The sequence below is a fragment of the Cataglyphis hispanica genome, chromosome 24 (assembly GCF_021464435.1).
Source record: "Cataglyphis hispanica isolate Lineage 1 chromosome 24, ULB_Chis1_1.0, whole genome shotgun sequence".
Lineage (NCBI taxonomy): Eukaryota > Metazoa > Arthropoda > Insecta > Hymenoptera > Formicidae > Cataglyphis > Cataglyphis hispanica.
This window is the reverse complement of record NC_065977.1, coordinates 1,283,290-1,305,605: the sequence shown is the minus strand read 5'-3', so window position 1 is coordinate 1,305,605 and position 22,316 is coordinate 1,283,290. Positions and strand designations below refer to the sequence as shown.

The window sequence follows — 22,316 nt, the reverse complement described above, 5'->3', positions numbered from 1 at the left end:
TTTATCAGAATATCGACGGGATAACAGATCGTCGGCGAGAACTGAGACGCGCGAAGCACGTGCGCGATTTTCTTGTGAAATGCGCGAATTTTTCACTCGTGAAGTTTGTAACAAAGAACGATTTGACATTGTGTATTAAGCTGAAAGCTAAACCATCGCGGAAAAACATTATTTCCGTTTCATAATTATATTGTAAATTATTGTGAAAGATTATATGCAATAAGATCAAACTTAGCAATGATACAAATATTTATTTTTTAAGATTTTCGAAAGATAAATAAATTTCTCGAGAAAACAGTTTTTTAATATAAATAATTAGTTCGGGAAAAAAAACGCTCTATGGTCTTTTGCGTTTTATGAACAGTTTATCTAACAGCTCGGAAAAATCTGGAAGGATAATAAATTAGATTTATCCGACGAAACAAATACGAAAGATTAAAATTATATACAGGCCATTTCCGAGAATTTCGCAGAATTATTGCAGGAAAGGAGTAAGTATCTTTTACGGCGAATGTTGGCGGATTGTTCATTCGCAGTTTTATCGCGACGATGTTTAGAGTCACGCAGTTAAGGATCTTTTTTCGATAACGACGAACGCGCGCAAATTCTCGAATCGCCAGATGTTTTTGACATATGGGAAAGTATTAGATATTGTTCATATTAGATATCACGTTTAGACATTGTTAATAAATATAATTCACAATAATGTAGAATTTAGTAAATTGTGAGAATATTAAATTCTATCGTTTAAATGAGCTACAGCAAAAAAAATTTCACTAGCTTTGTAGCGATAACGCTATCAATATACCGTCGTTGACATAGTTGAATCGATTCCTATTAAAATCCCTCTCTGGAGTTTGCAAAGAAGGATAGCTTCCAGCGATTGAACGACTTAATTCGAACGCTTAATTCTGGACTTTGCTTGTCAAGCTATTGTTTGAAATAATTTTTCTAAGATAAATAACATTGTCTTATCATAATTTATTCCGAAAATGAAAACCTCTCATAAATAAAAAATATACTAATAAAAATTAAAATTATGAATAAACTCCAATTAATAAAATGTATTATTTTAAGAGAACTATTAATATAATTATTTATATAATTAATAGCATAATAAATGTTGCCGAAAAATTAAAGACTCATTTGTCCTTCGTATAATAAAATTTTAATTGTTTAGAAATTTTTAAAATTATTGAACTCTTAGTATTCATATATCATACGTGATATCTACATATAAGAAAAATATAGAAAATTCCCTTTTTGCGATTTAATGCGAATTAAATACGTCTCGTTAACTTTTCCTATCGTTTGTCGAGACATATGTATATATTCTACATTTATACGAGTTATTCTATCTAAAAGAAAAGAATTTTTTTCTCCGAGCAAAAAAAGAAAAACAATGATGTCAGCTTTCGATAATGTCGCTTTGCCGAATCATAAATCGCGCCTTATACGCGAAAGATGTGTTCGAGCTCGGATCAAGTCACAAATACATACGTATATTCCTCATTAAGCCATCGAAGTAGCGAATGTAATTACGGGAGTAAATCCCCGCTTGGGATTACCCTGTCAGTAGTATGCCGTCCATTAATCGGCGGATAATTACGCGCGGACCTCATCAAAGTCGCCTTGCGACTGCGAATGAGCGAGCGAGCGAGCGACGTCTCTCGACTTTCGTGTGGCACTGGCACTGGAATCGATTTATGCCATTTCGTCAGTCGGCGCTCTTCGTGCTCTCTGCACTTGACACATGTATATCGCCGATTAAGGGATCATCTCCGCTAACTCACGGCGGAGTTTAATTGGATCGTCTTGTGCGCTCGAGCACCAAGGGAGAAACGCGCGTGCGATTTGCGCGATGACTATAAGCGCCTCGTGTATTGCAAATTATATTGCGAGCTCTGAATCTTCGTTTTACTCGTGCCTTTGAGCGCCGACAAAGATAGAAGACGGCATAAACGAGGGAAAATTTCGACTCAATTGCAAAGTGACAATGCCATGTTAAATTGTTTCGCAGAACTATCCTTCTTAATCATCCCTTGTAGCTTTTCCTCGTGATTCTCAATATCATAATTACTACAATCTATGTAATGTTGAAAAAAATTAAATATTGAAAAGATTCAATAAATGACATTTAGATATAATAAATAGATATTCTCATTGATTCAAGAGAACTTAGGAAAACGCAAATTTAAATTAATTTTAAGTTTCCATGTTTTGAAATTTTTTTCATTTCCGTACTGTAATCAAAATGTCTGTATGATAGGTGCAAAAAGGAACTTTCTGAACATTTAATGGCCCGTCGACCACGATCAATTACGCGTCGAAAGATGCCGCTTAAAAACCGTCGCGTTGCGGAGTTTCCGTCACGGAAAAAAAAGAAAAAAAAGAAAAAAGATAAAAACATTTAAGTGAAAGAAGTTAGCAATCCGGAATGGTATCGAGTTGTGTGCAAAAGACTCTGTTGATTTTAATTGAATTGTCCTTCTTGCTAGTTGCCAAGAATTACACGTGGAAATCGCACGACCAACTCTCTGCTCTTCCTCCTTCTCGTGTGTAAATATAGACAAGTTGCTTTGCGTTTATTTGCGAGAGGCAAAATTCCAAGATGACACACCGAAAGACAACTAATTATGGAGAGTGACTCAAAGAGTATCGAGACACAGATAGAGACAGAGGGAGAGAGAGAGAGAGAGAGAGAGAGAGAGAAAAAAATAAAATTTTTATGCAAAAGGGGTTTAAAAAATCCAATAATAAGTGCGCGCATATACTTGTAAATTTTTTCTTATACTATATATGTTTACTTGTTTAATGTTTATATAAGTTTAATTAATTTTACAGCCGATAGCATATAAATTGTATTTAATTAAACTTATGATTATTTTTGAAACAACGATATTTATAATACTTATAATATTATGTTTAGTTTTAGATGTATTTTTACGACAAATCAAAATGATATTTTTCATAAAGAAAGTTCTCTCATTCTCTTTTCATTTCACTCTCTCTCTCTCTCTCTCTCTCTCTCTCTCTCCCTCTCTCTTTGTACATATATGTAATATTTTATTCTTTAAGATATAAAACTTTTCAATTTTCAAAGCCAAGGGTTAGCGGCTATAACAAATTCCGTTATCCGAATCAATTACCGTGCACCAACTTAGCAGCGCTACTTTCTGGAGCGAGGAAATTAATGATGCATCCCCCGACGTAGGAATTATTCGGTGAAGGGAAACGGCCGCAAGTCACGTGACACGCGGATGATAAAACCCCTTCATTTTTAAAAAAGATTATGGATCACGATAAAAAGAAAATATATATATATACCGCAATATCCGACTCTAATATCCCGAAGTGGAATGGCACTTTTATGTCCCGCATCTCGTCGTTTTCCGGACGGATTTCAGGGCAGGTCGTTTTGTTTTTAATGATGTATGTACATACGCGATACAGTAAACATCCAGCCAGCTTGACGGGCGTTGTTGTTTTTTATTACGCGCGATGAACATCCGACTTGTCACTTTGTCGCATGACATTTTGTTAAGGTACCGTGATGAGGCAATAGTTATTTTTTCGCGTCGAAATGAATAATGATTACATGAAATACCTCATATGTACGTATAACAAATTTACAAGTTATAATTATTTAACCATCGCACTAATTATAAGCATAGAAAGTGCACATTTACAAAATTGTTAAAATGTTGCTATAAAATGTTTTATTGATAATTTTATTGATAAATAATCCACGTAGCTGTTAAAACAGCGAGTAAAGTATTAGCGATGTATGAAGGAAAATTAAGACGCAATAGGATACTTTTTCCAAGAGATACCGAGAATCTAATTTTCCTCTATTTTTCCTCTATTTTGGCTAAAAATTATTTTATGTGTAATATTATCAGTAATAAAGAAGATTATACAATGTAATTTTATAGCTAAGATATATTATATTATTTTTAACACTTATGTTGCTATAAGAAATTTAATAGAGATTTCATAGAAATTTAAATTAAACTTTATAATAGAGCATTAATTAATCATTGAGAAATTATTCCTCAAATCGTGTTTCAATTCAATAAATTAAAAATATGTTTATATATATTTATATTTATATAAAAACTATACTCCGTAAACTTTTTGACGTATATAAATACCCGCAAAAAGCGGGACTTGAAATTTTTTTCATCTATCCTCTGGCGATTTCCCGAGATTCATGCTTCAACTTTCTGCACAAGCAACGCTTGCGCTGTTTTAATAATTTCTGTCAACTTTGTTACTTGTCGCACGAGCGAACGCGGCGCTTTCGTGTTTTGTTTATATTTAGCGAACGTGGATTTTATTTATACAAACTGGAAAGATGCCAACAATGTAGCGTGTGTTGATTTTGCGAACAATATTAATAAATTGATGAAACGTTATAATAAAATATTATTTTTATATCATATTGCAAACTAATTAATTGTTAAGTTGCATAAACCTTTTTTATTAATCTTTAGCATTCATTTATCATATTTTAGATTAAACATCTTTGAAAAAATCTCATTGTAAACATTAAAGAAAAAAGATTATTAAAAAATAATAAATAGTCAAATGTTTTTTATTAAAATAGTAATTTTTTTTATTATCTCAATTTTATCTTAAAATTTTTGATAAAAATACAATGTATAATATTATTTAATACTAATAATTGTAAAAACTAATAGGTATATCATAATGTCTTATCTTATTTAAAAGATTTTGTTTAGAAGATGCAATATCATTGTCAACATTGTTTCGCTGCAATTTCGAGGATAGTATCTCGCTCTCTGTGACTCGCATCGTGATATATATATTCAATTATCGCGGACAATTTCCGGGAGGATAGGTCAAGAGAGGAGAAAGTCGGTAATCCGCCTTAAAGTGTACACAAACCACAAGGCGGCGATAAATTTAGTTTACAGTCCCGGGAGTTCGCGTCAAAGCCTCTTCTCAAAGACTTCATCGTGATAAAAAGAAAAGGACGAATAAACTTCGCGACGGGTCTCCGCGACTTCGCCGCAAGATAATCCAAAGCTCGACGCGTTAAGTCAATAGCTTAAATTCCTTTATATAATGCAAACAAGGAGAAAGGGTTGAATTGTTGTATGTCGATCGCCCCTTTCTTCGGTCAAATCAGTATTTGCTCGCATTCATTACAATAATCAAGATTAAAGAACGCATACCGAGGAATTAAATAGATTGTAATTTTGTGCGTCCTCTATTAATAACGTATTTTTATAATCCACTGCGAAAAGATCATCAGGCAGGACAAAGCGCAAAGTCATTCTTGTGAAAAAAGAAAAAAAAAAAACATGACGCGTAAACGTTTTGCAGCGCAATTGTAACAATAATAATAGTAATGCAAATTTAATAACCTAAGCTATTCATGGAATGCAAAAGAATGTTTCTCGTTCTTTCAAAAAAAAAAAAAATGCCGTAGCTCGCGGCTATGCTTTACAAACGTCATTATATTTTTAATAAAAAAAGTGTATTTTTTGTTTTGTTTATAACAACACGTGTTATTTGCTTGTTAGAAATAAAACGTAACATCATAATTTTAATTTCTCGCATATTTTAATTTCTTTAAATTTAAATATATGTATATTAAATATTATAATTGTAAGAAAGAATGCATTAAGAGACTACCACAGGACACGACACCGAAAAGACATCAAGACTCACCAGAAACTCGCCGCTGCCGAGGCTCTGCTGAGACCCGTCCGGCGTGATGGCGAGATCGGCGACGATCGACGTGGAGAAGCTTCTGCGTGCCTGATGGTGACACTTGTGCGGATTCCTTTGCGTGGCGTAACCGGAGACCACGGCGCTCTCATTCAGCTTGGACGTCCAGATCTCTTGTTCGCGTTGCGGTGACTGGCTGATCGTGCGATGCTTGGTGAATCGGGAGATCCGTTCCGTCTTCACCCAATCGTGATTCGGACGGGGTTGACGCGTGATCGTCTGCAGGGACTTCATGGCGTTGAAGCGCGAGAAACCGTCCTCCATCGCGGCCGCCCAGAGATGATCCGGCAGATCCCGGGAGCCGCACTGCGTCTCTACGGATTGCCGGTCCGAAGACGAACCCAGACCGGACGTGGTCGGTGTGGTCGGATAATATCTTCGATAGGATGTGTCCTTGGAATCCTCGATGTCCGTGGAGTAGAAGTCGCCGTCGCGCGACTCCAGCGAGCGATTGTTCTCGTGTAGATTCAAGGACGAGCCGATGCCGGTCGAGGTGGTCGACGTGCGGCAGAAGCGCCGCTCGTTTGCCGACGTCCATATCTCATCCGTGATCGAGGAACCGATCCCCGTGGAGGTCGTGGGCGTTCTGTGCGAGCGAGTCTTTCTATAGTCGCCGTATGTTACGGCGGATAGTGAGAGAGGAGGGAAAAATGTTTGCATCTTCGAGGTCGGTTACAGTACGCTCGCTATCTTTATTTCTGCGTTTTTAAAGCAAAATAAAAGAATGTCCTGATAACGAAAAATCTAATAATTAAATATCTCTGACAAGTTTAATTCGAATTTGTAGTTGAATCGGAAATTAAATTTTTGTTAGAAGAAAAATGCAAAGAAAAAGTAAATACAAATTAATTCGTACGAAAGGGCTAAACATTTCATGCTAATCTAGATAATTTCTGAAGACTCAAAAAAATAAACAGCAGAGTAATTTTGTTTTTCCTTAGATATTTCTTTGAAAAGATCAAGAAAGAAAATAAATTCCTATAAATATTAGTTCTAAACTTGTATAATCTTGTATAATCGCAAACTTTCGCAAAGTTTCTTCGAAAGGAAAAATTTTTTAAAATTTTCTGTCAGCAACAGAGATTAAACATTTAAACAATAATAAAGGATTATAGCGACTTAAACAAGGAACTTTTTATTGACAGGTACAGTGACTCATAAAATTGATCGAGTTTCAAAAATTATTAATACAAATTATCAATTATTCAGAATATATATATATATATATATAAGATACAAAGATTTATTTTTAATGCTACCTTTTTTCTCTTCTCGTTAAAGAATCTCACAAAATTTGTTTAAAAGTCATCGATCAATCACATGCATAACTGTATATACCTATGAGGGAGGTTCCTCTCTCTCCAGAGCTCATCGGGGTTCGCGGGGGTGGTGTGGTTCGTAGCAGAGGTCGCGACGAGGGTAGTGTGTTGATTCGCGTAGGAGCACCTCTGCGGAAAGCCCATCCCCTCGTCCAGGCCGGCCGCCCAGAGCGATTCGAGGGGTAGATCTTGGGCGCCCACGGGGGTGCCACCGGCGCCCTTGCCGCTCCCCGTACCCGTCCCGTGTTTCCCCCCGTTCCCGGCGGAGGGAAACACTCTCTCGGCACCCTGAAGGACGCAGCACATACTCGTGCCGCCTCCCCCGTCGCTGCCCTCGACGCCACCACCCTCCTCCTCCGCCTCCGACCCCCTGGAACCAGAACTTTGCAGGCAACCTATTGTGACCGAGCTTTTGATCTGGTGCCAGGCCTCGACCCCTTTTTTTAAGAGGGGGTGACGACCCTTCCAGGCGGTTCCACTTGTTCGCTTCTTGCGACAGGCCCTGGCAGGCCCAGGGTACTCTTCAAGGCCGACCCTTCATCCCTCCTGCTATTTTTGTGCGTTTACAAGTGTTTCTTTGCTTGCTAATCGCTGGAATTAATTTGAGTTGAGTGGTAACGGTCGATACGATACTTCAGTGTGTGTCTTCTTCAAATTGGAGGCGAGTAATAATTTGTCGAGGAGATTCGAGACACTGAAAATTGATTTCGCTCCATTGTAGCTCGCAGACAGAGTAATTTCACGTCGTTGCAGACCTTTTGTAGGATAATTCGTGAAGGAAAGCGGAAAAATGGCAGGAAAAGAATGTTGGGATTAACTACTCGTATATATTTATACGAAGAGATATTAGAAAGAGAGAAATTATATCTGAATTTCGATGATATAAAATTTCGCATAAACACATGATACGATGCCCAATATTTCCCTTCTAACATTACTGCACTCAGTTTGCCAAACTGAGTGCAAACTCATCACCAATTTCCCGTAACTGCATCTGGCGCATCAATTACAATCATATTTCATTTGGCTCGCTACGTGCTACGCAAATGTAACCATTCGTTCTAATGTTCATAATATTATCCTAAAAACATTTAATGTTTATAAAAATTTATAAAAATTTCTAGTCAAATACAATCATCCGCAATACGCAGTTTATATGTATCTCACATATTGCAACTTTTATTTTAATAATACATTTATAAAATTGATTCTTATTAAATCTGATTACGAATATAATAATTCATTATATTTTTAATTATATTTAATTATATATAACAAAGTTATTTCGCGGCATTATAAATCAGATATATATGCATATATGTGCATAATATTTGTATTTTGTGCAATGTCAACATAATATATATTATATAAATAAATACATTGATGAAAAATAACATCCTGATCGCAATGTAGCAAAGTCGAAATTCGATACCGCGTCCTTTCTGTCAATCATAGCCTCCGTACTCATTTTTTTTTTTTTCGGTTTATTCGTCAGGATATGTCTTGTGCACGGCCCGACATTAATGAAGACTAATGCAAAAGTGGGAATAAAGTCGGATCGATCCGGACGCGGCTATCTACATATGCGATGTCCGAGAACATCCAGTATACAAAGGCCTTCCGAAGATTCGAGATGGATTCGGCCATTATACCGTAAATACAGACAAATTGAAAGCCGCGTAATTCGTTATTTAGCGACGCGGCTTTTGTAATTGACCGAGGCACGGCAAACCAGATGATTTATCACAATCGTCGAGACCCTTTTCACCGGGTCCGATCTGTCCTGTTCGTGTCGGCTGTCTCCGACGGAGATTTACGAGCGATATGCTGTCGAAATGTCGGCAAAAACATATGGTGGTAGCTAGCCTGGACATCCCCGCGTCTAACGAGAGTTCGGGGCCTGTCTGCTTCGCGAATGTTCGTGTGTAATGGTCAAAACAGTTTAGAAGACGAAATTAAATTCATGAATTTCACATCCGAATGTTATTTCTAAAAAATTTTGGATGAAACACAGCAAACACGCGACGGTTTTCAATAATATATTATTGTGCATTTAAATCTCAGAATTGAAAAACTATTGTTTTTCCTCTTCTCTGATATAATATTGCCAATTAATGATAAGCAAATCGCGTTCTGATTTTACTTCAAGGATATTGCAGCGGCAGCGTAATATTTGCGCCATCAAATTAGTATCTTGTTTACCCTTTAAATATGCTGATATAACTCTCTGAATTAAACTTGATATGTTTTCCCAGAATTGCCAGTATACACGAGATGAAATAATAATTAGCAAATTATGAAATTGCAGATCACGCATATTGATTGTATAAAACACATATTGCTTTCCAAGACAAGTATGCAAAAAAATGCAACAAAAAATGTATTTAAAAAAATCTCTCTCTACTACGATTAGAACTCTCCCTGCCTTCTCAAAAATTCTTAATTGTAAAGCCACATTTTCAGTTTGCCGAGAGATAATAAAATTTCATCAAATGTACGATGAGATATATTCGTGATATTTTGAGATAATGAAATTTCCGATACAACCTTGCGATAAAATTTGTCGCAGCCTCGAAGCGAGGCGGAGAGGCGATCTATTTTATTTAATCTTTCCATTCACGTAGCGTGTCGAATGTGTGCAAAAATCGTTCGTGATATAAGTCCTTTGCAAGGCGCCCTTTAACGAATATACTCGCGAAAATCCTCGACGAATGCGGAACAGCCGCAGCTTTGATGCGAGGTCTCCCAACACGAATTTTCCTTCGCGTCTTCGTTAAGAGCGCGTTTCACGATTCGCAATTTTGATATTTGAAAATGTAACGAGAGACGAGAATCTCTCGCGAGACCGAGATAAATAAGGTTTCGCGACAGCATGTCTCAATTTAGCACAGCATCCCTTAATTGATTATAAAATTAGTCAAATTAAACATAGAGAAATTTATTTTAAGAAATTGATTTTAATTCTTCACACGTAAAAGACATTCTTTTAAAGCTTGAATATCTGGAGCGAATTATTTCGGATTTATATATAAAGTTTATAAATATTAACCAAAATATATTTTTAATATATATATATATATATATATATATATATATATATATAAAATATATATAAAATATATAAAAATATATAAAATATATAAAAAATATATAAAATATATAAAATATATAAAATAAAATTATAAGATATATATCTTATAATTTTATTTTTTTAAATAGATGTATCATTTTGATAGATTCAATAATCAAAGTCCTTTTTTTGTTTGAGATTGATCCAAGAAAAATTCTGATTTAGATTCTATAGAATATTTATGTAAACCTAATAATAAATGAAGAATCACATATTCAAAATATTTTAAAGCAATATATGATGCAAGTAATGTTCACAAAAAAAAATTATTCATGAATGTACTGATATTAATAAAAAATATCTCTTTCCCTAACATTTAAAACAACTGGCAGATAACTAAATATATAACTAAATGTACATCTTTATTTTTCTCTATTAAAAAAAAAAATTATTTGAAATTTGAGGAAATTGCAAGGAGAGAAGATTGTTTTACATTTTCATAAAAATATTCTTAAATTCCATTTGCGCGATTGCAATTTCGTGAATCGGTAAAAAATAGGAAGAAAAAAAAATTAAGCACCACGAGTAGGCGAGATAGGAACAAGAGAATAAGAGTTTAAATATTTATAGAATATTCCAGCGTAGGACGACTCGATGTGCGGTACGCAACATGCTTGCAAAGAGGCGGACGCATAAATAAACGAACGTCTTAAGAAGTCGATGAAATGGTCGACGAAGCGCGAGCGAATAGCGCGGATCGGTGGAAAAGGGCAAGAGAAAACATTTTCCTTTCTTCGAATGGGCGCGAAACGAGCGATGAGCCGTCATTACGATGCGGAATAACGCGAGCAGTGGGCGCACAGTGTAAACACGGAATTTAATATTGCAGAACCACGATCGCACGCGTGCAACATTACCGATATGAAAATATCCGCGCAGCATCGCGGAATTTCCGCGCGCCCGCACACCGTATGCAAATAGCCACGTTCGGTGGAAATTTCGTTACGTTCGCGATCGGCGTATCCCGATCTCGTTCAACCAAATACGAAAAAAAAAGATACTAGCGCAGGTGAAAAAAAAAATTCAAAGTGCCGAGCGATACCGATAACCCGCACCAATTAAATTACACGTTAGCGGTAGTATATCGGAAAATATAAGTTAATTAATAACATCGATCGATATTTAAACAGAATCACTTTTATGTCGTAATAAAAATGAAATACGCATGTCATAAGTGGGTACGGATATATTATCAAGTGAAATGTATCTTTGAAAATATAATTTATTAAAACACTTTTTTTTTAATTTTAATATAAATATAATATAATTAATAAAATATAATTTTAATAAAAAAAAACAATTAAAAGAAATTGTTTTCTCTTTCTGCAATTAATGTCTGCATCGCGTCACATGTTTCCCGTATGAAACGTAAATAATCGTGTAGAATATATACTGTGTCATTAAATGCTCCAAAGGCAATTTTCCAATATCATGGTATCTATAAAACGTATTATGATGAAGTATCGAGTGCAGTGTCGATAAAAGGGAAAAATTACCTCCGGGCGATGTAGCAAGTAAAAATAAAAGATAAAGGACGACAGAATGAGAAAATAGACGTCAAATTTACAAAGGCAGTTGGAGGGAGACCGAGTATACGCCGCGATAAAGAATACCGGTGAAGCATGGCCGTCATTAAATATTTATAAAACGATTGCGGTTTATAAGCAGAAAACGAGCGTATATCGGGTGACTCGACTCTCCTCACGTACTTCGTAGCCGGCTCGCGCGTAAAACCATGATTTCCATTTAATGTCCCCATGAATACACCGGCTCTCTACGGTGCATGCGATGGCAGCAGAAAAGCAGATGAAGCAGGGAGGAAGAAAAGATCTCGCGATTCCACCGACTTTTACATGCACTCTCGAGATGCACCGTTCATGAGCACGCGGGTACGTAGATTGGACGAAGCGGCGCGCACGTTGCATTATTTCGATATCGTAAAACCGATGTCTAGACTCTCGAAACGGCAAACGCTCGTAAAAGCCGAACGATATCTATAGAAAAATAAAAGAACAGCATTTAACAGAAGCGGAAGTGTTCCGTGAAGTTGCAATCGCGATCTCGTATCGTAATTTCGTACCGCGAGATGAATAAAGGCAGAAATACGCGAAAAATCTTGATGCAACGTTTGTTATAATCGATGCGATAATGTAAAGGTAAAAATAATAAAAATATATAATCTCAGTATTGTTAACGTACTTAAAAAGTAAGTTTCATGTCAATGAAAAATTCCCTAATAAGTACAAAGTGAATTAAATTTTTATAATAATTATAACAATGAAAACAAAACAGAAGGAGAGAAGAGAGATAAGAGAGAACTTTCTGAAAACGGAGCTAAGAAAAAAGCGCAATAGCATAAAACTAGATATATATATATAATAATCGATAAAATGATGGTTAATGGTTTAAAAAATAAAATAAGGTCAAAGAGACGTGGAGCACGACATCCAGTCTGACAGAAATATTGTCAACGAAATTATGAAACGCGGAGCCTGCGATCGGCAGCAGGCTTCATCTTCGCAGTCGATATCAATAGCGCTTCGATTTTGGCGGATTTGTTTGACCCATTCTTTTTTTTTTTTCCACGCCAGTCATTAATTGTCTGCAAAATATGATCGATGTACTTGTGCCATGGACAGGCGGCTTATCCACGCAAAAAAAAGAATGTCACTCGCGATCGACGTTTATGATCGACACGCGAGGACTCGCAATGAATATCGAGGATTCTTATTTATCATTCATCTCTGACAGCTTCATAATACGCACTTCGTTCGTGCAATGCTTATGTTCCGACGTGAAATAATTATATCCTATCGCTTGCGATCCCAATTTATAATTAGTTAATTGCGCATTCAACGCGGTCTATGGTATATATTACGTTATTGAGATACAAACTATCTCATTTTCTCGCAATTAATATAATAACTATGATCTGTCCTCTTCTCTCTATTTCTCTTATTATAGAATAGTAACATATAAAATGATTCAATATGTCTAAAAGTCAAAATATCCAAAATTCTGTACAATTTTATTGCTGTAATTTTTTTTTCTTTCATCCAAAATATTTCACACTTATTAACTCAATCTTACTTTTATTTAAATAAAATATTATCAAGACAAGTGGCAACACAAAAGGCAACACTCACGTCGAGATACAATTGAAATGAGAAAAGGAAACACGCGGTTCGTAATGAAGATTATTTCCATAGAATTTCATGAAACGAACCACATAGAGAAAAATCACATAATTTGAATCTCTCTTTCTCTCTCTCTCTCTCCCTTTATATATTTCCCAAACATAATATTCTAGGAAAAGGAAAAATGCTAGATAAATGCTGCATCTGATAAAGACCAAAGTAAATCTCCAATTCTCGATTATTCTATTTTTTCACTCAAGAGTGCCTGTCTTATGTGTTTTAAAATATTATTAAACTTTTCTCAACACATTACCAATCTTATTAAAGAAGGGTGATTTTTATTTATCAAAATAGTTATCTTAATTCTATACCTAGAAAATAGCGCCATGTAAGACAAAACTATTAATATTTATAAATTAAATTCTTTTTATAATTTTTATTTAAAAAAGCTTCTTACAAAATTTTGCCTCCTCTTTAAAAATGTTGATTTGTCAGAAACAAATGTCTGAGCTCCGAATCATAAAAGAAAATTACAAATTTCTAGATGAGATTTGAAAGATGCAAGGAAGGGCAAAAAGCCTTTAGGAGAATTTTTGCAAAGCTATTTGAGGAGACCCATCCCTTCGAGCACCTGACGACCATGCGGACGTGAAGGACATTTGTTTTCGCGTTAGAGCCGATGGAAAGTTGTGGTGGTCGCAAGCACTGTGAAAAATACGGCTGAATATCCCGCTCACATCTTCTCTCGTCTCTCACGATCCGCCTGTCGCCACCTTTTTATAGCTTGTCAAGTGTAAATCCCCGATGCGTCCTCACGAAGACGCGATGAATGGGAATAGTGTTTAACGTCAAGAAATTCTGTCCCGAGAAACCGTGGTGTGACAATCCCTCCCTCCGTCATTCCCGTCGCGATGCGCTTATTTTGCGAGTATCGTAAGTAGAACAAGATGAATGTCTGACGCGATGAAGCTTTTGCTACTGCGCGGATAACGGTCTTCTTGGTCTTGTGTCTATTCATGAACTTTTTCTTTCGATTCCTGGGAACGATCCTGGATAGCGAACCTTACACTCGCTATGATAGAGAGTGACGCTAAATTACGATCGTGACACACTTACTTTAAAAGATCAATCTTAATGTAGTCTCTGATAAATTGTGTCGATTTATTTATAAAATTTTAAAACCTTGTAATTGTGCAAAAATTTAAATTATAATTAATTCAAAATTAAATAGTATAATTATATAAAAAATTTTTTAATTAAATTTAATTTTCAATAATATATTTAAAACATTTGACAATGTTGATAATATCAACATTGGATCGCTAACGATTTTTTTAATATAATAAACTATCTTTTGGATACATCGTGTTCAATATTATTTACTGATTCTATTTGCCGAATGTTGTAAATTTTTGCGGATCCCTACATCCATCAAGCGATCGGACGTGTCGACAATGAATAATGAAAAGGGGCTTGAAAAAAATGTGGCGATAAAAGCGTGTAAAACCCGACGCCGCTGTTCCCATCGTTGTGTTACGGCGCGCGTTTTGTTGTAACACGCTCTTTAATTTCGCCGACGTTTAACTCGCCGTTGGGAAAACAGTTGTTTCAATTTATTCGGCCAACGCGGACGATATTGCTATACCCAACCTAGGAACCAACGTTCGTCCGCATTGCGGCGCGGCATTGCGTGCGAAATGAAAGCAATTGAATCCCTTTAAATCGCTTTAATTGCACGTATCCGTCGTTATCGTGCAAACGGAAATAACGACGGCGCGCGCCACACCTTTGAAATATACAACACGCCGAAATTGCAATTATCGCGCGCAAAATATCGTTAATTTTTCGGAAGTCGCGACGATCACGCCGAATTACGCAAACTCGCATAATTCCGAGATGCATCATTTACGAGGACTGATGGACCTCATGAAACGTTATTTTAAGCGTATCCGGAAATTGATTGCAACAAGTATCGGATTAAACAAAAAACCATAACATTCAACTTTTAGTTTTCAAGCTAAACTAAATTATAGACCATCAAAAAAAAAAACCACAAAAAAACATTACGACCAGCTTACTTTTCCTGAGAAATATAAATAATTCTAATTTAATATTAAAGCACAAATGCAATCATAATAAAAAAAAAAATAAAAAAAAAGAGTCGACGCTCACCTATTTGACAGCGATAAATGGCACGCGTGACGATCTCGTTATTATAATAGTTTTCCGGCTATGCGGAAAAATGAAGTGACCTTATGCTTTTACGCAAATGGCTTTAGAAATTCCGCGATAAGGTGCTTCGTCAAAGGCAAGCCGAAAATCATATCTTTCGGTTGGCTGCTCGCGCCTCCACGCATCCATAAAATCCTGAACTGGCTATCTCGGTCTCTCCTCTCGCTCGTCCTCCTAGTCATTCTTCGTCCCTCTCACGCACCTGTACACGTAATTGAAAACAAATTGCCCGCGGCCGGTTAATTTAGCCATTTTTCCGCTCGCGAGTTTCTTTCCCCATCGCTTCATTGCGGTAGAAGCGTTGCGTTTCATCGTTTTCCCGTAATTCCTCGTTACAAGTGTCGGCATGTAATCGACGTCGGCCAGCTGTTACTTCTTCAGAATTTCACTCATTTCGTTTCCGACATTTCGACAGTATCAGAGCGACGACACGTATATTTGCTTAGTTTGTTTTATTAATATATGTATATTGTTTGTTGCCCACGTTACATACACGCCATGTCGAATTTTTATCTGTTACTCGCAGAAGATTCGATTCAATCAATGTTTGTAGGCGTGCCAGGGCAATATACATTATATTTACAACAGTATTACTCTGTCCATATTTTTCTTTCAATTTAATTAATTATTGTATCATGACAATGGCATTCCCTTGCACTGTTCAAGCTTCTATAATTCACATTTTTACAAATTTTGTTATTACTTCAAATTGTTTCTACATAATATTAAAAATATTTGAATAATAAAAATATTATGTTACTTTTATTGATTACGTAGGGAAGATTTCGGTCGTCGAACAAATAAAATTTCGTAAAGAAAACAAGTAAACTTGAAATAGAACACATGAAGTTCTTTGTGTATCACGGAAAAGATAATGCCGGCACGATTCCACCTCGGAAGAAACAAGTTCTAGTCACTGCGCGAGTACTGTTATCGCTGCAATTCCCAAGCTGCAGTTACCATCAATTGCAATAGTCAGCATTCTCGATACTGGCGGAAGCACGAGAGATGCGCCGAGAATATTGAACGCGCGAAGGAACTCTCACGACCGCAGAACCATTAATACGAATCGTCCCTAATTGATAAGAAATTAATAATAGCTCGATTCAACGACTGACTTTTCAAAGTGATTGAAAAGGTTCATTAGAAAAAAAAATCATTTGAGAAAATATTTATTAGCTGCACATTTAGAAGCGAATTAACACTCGTAATAAAAAGTGTATACCGTTCCAATTAAAATTGCGAAACCAAAGCGAATTAATCTTATGTTAATGATATGTAATTGAGTATAAAGCGCGTTGTCTCTTACGCTGATTATATAAATAATCTCGTCGCATTTTTTTTTTCTCTTTATAAACGTACACGAAATTAAGGAAATTAGCATATAGTTGTATACCGCGAGTCACCGCCGATTGTAATTGCTAATTAGAACTGTAATTTACATTTGCAACTCTGCGAATGTAAATTTAACTTAAAAAAAGGGGGGGAGGGAGGGAGATGGAGATTACACTGGAGGATGGAACGTGAATCGCGTAACATCGAGACAAATGCGCGTGTTTTTGAATGCAATCAAGTCGCTCGCACATGATTCACGTTGAGTAAATATGATTCGAAGCTCGTTTGCGCGGCAATGCAGTCGCAGTTTGCGCACTATCACGAAATTTTTTTCCAATCATCAATGTCCATCAACGGCAAAGTATCGTCACGCTTAGTTAAAAATTTTTTTTTTTTTTTATTAATCTACCTTTCCTCAAACGAAACGCAAATGATTACCAGAAATTCGGCAATACTTAATTCTAGAATCATGTAGCGTCTTGTAAAAATTCTTAGAAGAAAGCACTAAACTCTTGAGTTTTGAAAGAAAAAATGAATGTCCACTAACATAATTACGTCAATAATTAAATGAGATTTTAAACAAATATTTCATCATTTTAATGTATCTTCTATCGCGTTAAAGTGTCTTTTTGTCGATGTATTAAAAATGGATATAAATATAATTCTAAATTATATTTCGCATGCTTTCGATTCTGGTTGCAGCAATATGGAGATAAAATTGAACGAGAGGTTGGTCGAGGAAAGTGGAAATGTGTGATCGCGAGAAGAAGACCCGGAGAATTTATAAACCTCTCTTCCGGCAAAGAGGATCCCCCAACGAACGTGATCGCGTTGAGCAAGCTGCTACACCATTAGGATTAGACCGGAAAAAGAAAGACGACGGAAGACACTAATGCCCGGCGAGGATTTAGACACACACCACGAGGAGCTTCTTTCTCGCCTTCCTTTCGTTTTATGGCAAGTGTAGAATTTTCGTGTCACCAGCGAAATGTTTTAATACGGACGGATTGTCATTTCTCTAATAAACTTTGCCAAGCCACTAACAAATATTACATCAGACTATTCGTCCGCGATACAAATTTATTTTGTTTGATTTTAATAAAAAGAGATCCTCGAGAAATCTACAAAGTTATAATATAAAATTGTTTTAATTCATCTACAAAAGATTCTAAAAATTTTTACTAAAATAATAATAATAATAATAAAATAATGAATCAGGTTTAGTTTTACGTTGCGGATATTTGTCCTCTCTTCCCTTTAATTTTTTCAAATGTGTAGGGGTTAAGTTCGGGTAGTAAAAAAGATATATGATAAACATTACGTTGAACATTACGCGGCTAGGCACGAAAAAGATAAAAGATACAAAAAAAAGAAAAAAAAATGAACCCTCATTTAAAAAGCCTAATTGGCTTGGTCATGCAATTAGTAAGTTAGTGGTTAATGTAGGGGAGGATTACAAATTACAGTAATAGCTCGCGAATAATGGTCGGCACGCGAAATATTCCCGCTATTTTTCGACCGCCAAAATAATCGCGAATTTCATCCACTCATGCTTCTCACATTATCATATTGTTAGCATAAATTAAATCTCCTATAATTTTATGAATTTAATTAGCTCTCTCTTTCCATCCTACCTGGACAATTATTAAAATTTATATATTAATGCTTTATAATTTATAAATTTTTTATTTACATTCTAAATATTTCAATCATAAACATTGAAAAGACTAATGTAAATTTTAAAGAAAAAGGAACTTTTTCAATAAGTCTACAATTCCGCATTAATATACTGTGAGTATATATATATTGTGAGTGCATCGATCGGCCATATATGCATTCGTAAGAGAAATTTATACGATGTAAAAATAGCATCAAATATATCTCGTATCATTTTTGATATTTACCGTGAATAGTTCTCAAGTTTATAAAAAATACATTTACATTATATATTTTTCTTTTCTAACTAAAATTTAAATCAATATTATATAATCCGAACACTGCCATTCAATACGATCCAATCAAGTTTGCTTCATATTTTGTAATATTTACAACAAATTTTCAATAGTTATCTCGCACTGCTTCCTCAATATTCAAAATTAAAAAGTTCAATTCATCTTGTATATTTTCAACTCCCTCGCATAATAATTAATACAATCATTCAGATATGCTTCAGTTATTTTTAATTTTCCATAATTCTTTTCAAATATATGTCGAGAACAAAAAGAAGACCTTGTGACAGAAATAAAAAACTCACTGGAAATCACTTTTATTTACTTATCAGAGTGTCTAGAGATAAAAACATGTAAAGCTCTTTCGGATCCTCTCGATTGTCGCCCTTCGCCAGTTACACTCGAATGCTTTCACTCTGGCGTTTCCCCTCGGGATATTAATCGAGAACGGTAATGCGTGACATTATTGTCCCGACGGGAATCGAAACGGCGTTAAGCGAAGCCCCGAGGCTCGGGCGTTGCACCTCCGTTGTTAACGCCGATAACCGATACTAACGAGTTATCCCCGAGACGGTGGCGCACGCACAAAGCGGCGCATTATAAACGATTCCTCGTGACAGTCGACATTGAATAATGACAGTTGTTGTTCGGACGCAGGAAATCGAGCAGCGTTGCGGCCGCATTTGCGCCGCTGTCGCGTAACGCCGATGTTATTTTAATTTGACAGGGAAACGTAAGCCGGCGAAGTGCAACGTCGGCAACCGTGTTCGACCTCTCGACGAGAAAGAGATGTCGTAAATATCGTTAGAACGAGTTTCGAACGCTAAATTGAAAAGCGATGACTCGACCAACATGTACATGTATCGCGAAATTTGCACGAATGCCTGCCCCGTTTTCTAAGAAAAATTACTTCGCCGTCACTTCTAAATTGGCACAATAATAAAAAAAAGAAAACAGAAAGAAAATTATTTTAAAAATAATTAAGATCCATATTATATAAATTCTAATATTTCTTTTCAAAAAGTTTATTGTATATATTGTATTGTATACCGTATATTTATTGAATTTATCGAATAACAGATATTGGATTTCTTTCACTGCTTTTATTTGTTTCACTTTATTTGTTTAGTTTTTAATATTTGTTTAGTTTTTTTATATTGTTTATATATCGCGCAATTTCGATTTCTGTCTTTTTTTCTTCTTTTTTTTTTAGATTTGACCTGAATACAAAGAATTACAGAAATTATGGATAACATCAAAATTTGTAAAATTAATTGTGTTTAAAAAACGCGACTTTATTAAAAAGCTATTATTTGATCTATAAACATTAATTCGCATTTTTCTCTTTGCATTCATTTTGTCACAAATAGATTCACAAAATAGAAATTGTGACATTTATCGAAGTATTGTAAAGCGTTGAGTGATCAAATTAAAGAAATAACTCAGGTCATAATATAATACCGATCTGACAAAGTTATTTCTCTAAAAGCTGCAAGAAAATTGAAAAGTTTCTATAACCTTAACGTATATATATAATGTAATATCTATTACAGTTAACAGAAATGAAGACCAAGTTTCGAAAGATATCTCTCCAAATCTATACAACCTATATAAAATATTTCCTTACTACATAAACAACTTCGATTAGTGTATAAATATCAAATTTATCTCAAATTTAATGTTATGATAAAAATATTTTCATTAAATATAATATACATTAAATTTTTTTCTTTAGATATATAATTCTCTTTTATCGAATATTTTATCAACGATAATTCCTCTTTCACTGAGTGTTGCGTAAGATTCAAGAAAAAAGCGACTGAAACGTTCTTTCGGAAACTCCTTTCGGATATTAATTTTAATTCTTTGCGCCCCCACATGCAAAATGACAAATGACACTTGCCAGGAAGTCGCAAATATATCGCGGTATCGGCACGATCACGCGCGATTTCTCGTTCTATGATTTTCGAAGCGCGGAAACGAACTGTTTTCTACATTCTGAATCGGGATGTAGAAATCTCCGTTTCCGGTCTGTTTCCACAAGCCACATAGCCTTCGGAATGGCTGGCGGGGTGAGAACTTGAATGAGAAGGGCCTCGTTCGATGGAAAATCGAGAGAGGGTATCACTTCCTCCGTCCCTATCCCTTCTTCACTCTTGAAGTCGACTATCCCTTCTGCAATTCTTTTCCTTTTTATGTGGGCGTTCCCGATTTTATCTAGCGATAAAATCGAACGAGTATATCACTCTGTTTCATTTTTCCTCAAAATAATATATCAAGTAAGTTGTCAAGTAACTACTGATCGCTCTCAACGGAAGTTTTTTTCTTTTTTTGTTCTAATCAAGTAAAATCATTGAAAAATATTGTAATACTGATATTTAATCCGATATTGCGACAACGGAGCATCGTAATCAACGAATAACCGCGACGATGAATAATCAATTCGTGCAATTTAATCAAAACTGATAAATTTGACCGGTTCGCATTGCCATTCCGATAGAGAGCCCAATATAGAGCCCTTCGTTAACAATTACAATGTATATTACCACGCACGCGTACGTCGTTAACGAATTTCATCTCTAATTGCGAGCTGTTTCGCTTGACATCCGTACGCAACATTATTCCATACCAAAGCTACAAATTGAAAAGCATTAACGTGGCGGTGAGCTTTTACGTGAGTGCTGAGTGTTTTCGCAAACGTGCTTTATACCGAAATTTGCCAGCGCGAAAACAATATGCAGATATTTGCGAGAGAACAAGCTGCAAAAATGCAGTTATCAATTAATTAATAAATGATGCGTATCGAATAAATAATTATCTATAATTAACGACTAAACTTAAAAAAAAAAATTATATATATATATATATGTACTACGATTTTTAATTCATAAATTTGCACGTAAAAGAATATAAAATGTTGTTCCCATCAATTTATCACACGAATAATGCGTGTAATACATCGCACTGCCTTTAGAACAGGTATACGAGTGTGCTCATTACCTATTCGCGATTATGTCTCCAACTGCTTAAACGATGGACCATTAAATTACTCTCGCGAATAGAAATATGCGCACACATCCATACGTGTATACACACACACACACAGACGTATATACTGGCGGATGATATAATAACGTGGATACACATCGAGTAGATGCTCGGTTCGTCGTCCAATCTCCAGAGAAGCGAGCGTTTACCTGGTGAACTCGCTGAGTAATGGCGGGAACCTATATTCGAGTTAGATTAGATGGAGTTACAGTATCGCGGAACTCCGTCTTAGTAAATCATTTGTCGCGAATGTGGAGGAAACTCTACATCCCGAACAGCCGGTCTCCCTCGCTAATTTTAATCGTTCGGTGACCGCGGAGCGTAATCCGCCATATACACGGTGTACAATATTCGCGCGTGTCCCCCGCAATAACATACGAGGAAAATTAGACCGGCGCGACCGGAA

At 35.7% G+C, this 22,316-nt stretch overlaps 1 protein-coding gene across 4 annotated transcripts in view; it reads right to left on the bottom strand.

The window, feature by feature from the left end:
• LOC126858240 (uncharacterized) overlaps window positions 1-22,316 on the bottom strand; it is a 211,081-nt gene that overhangs the window by 114,790 nt on the left and 73,975 nt on the right. Inside the window, exons 1-2 of one of the 4 annotated variants that reach the window (XM_050608405.1) lie at window positions 7,099-7,385; window positions 5,701-6,346 (exon numbers count right to left, since the gene is read on the bottom strand). The exons of the other annotated variants lie outside the window; for them this stretch is intronic. Coding sequence (XP_050464362.1) covers window positions 5,701-6,346; window positions 7,099-7,385 — 933 coding nt within the window. Of the gene's footprint in view, window positions 1-5,700; window positions 6,347-7,098; window positions 7,386-22,316 lie in introns of those variants that run through there. 4 annotated transcript variants of the gene reach the window in all.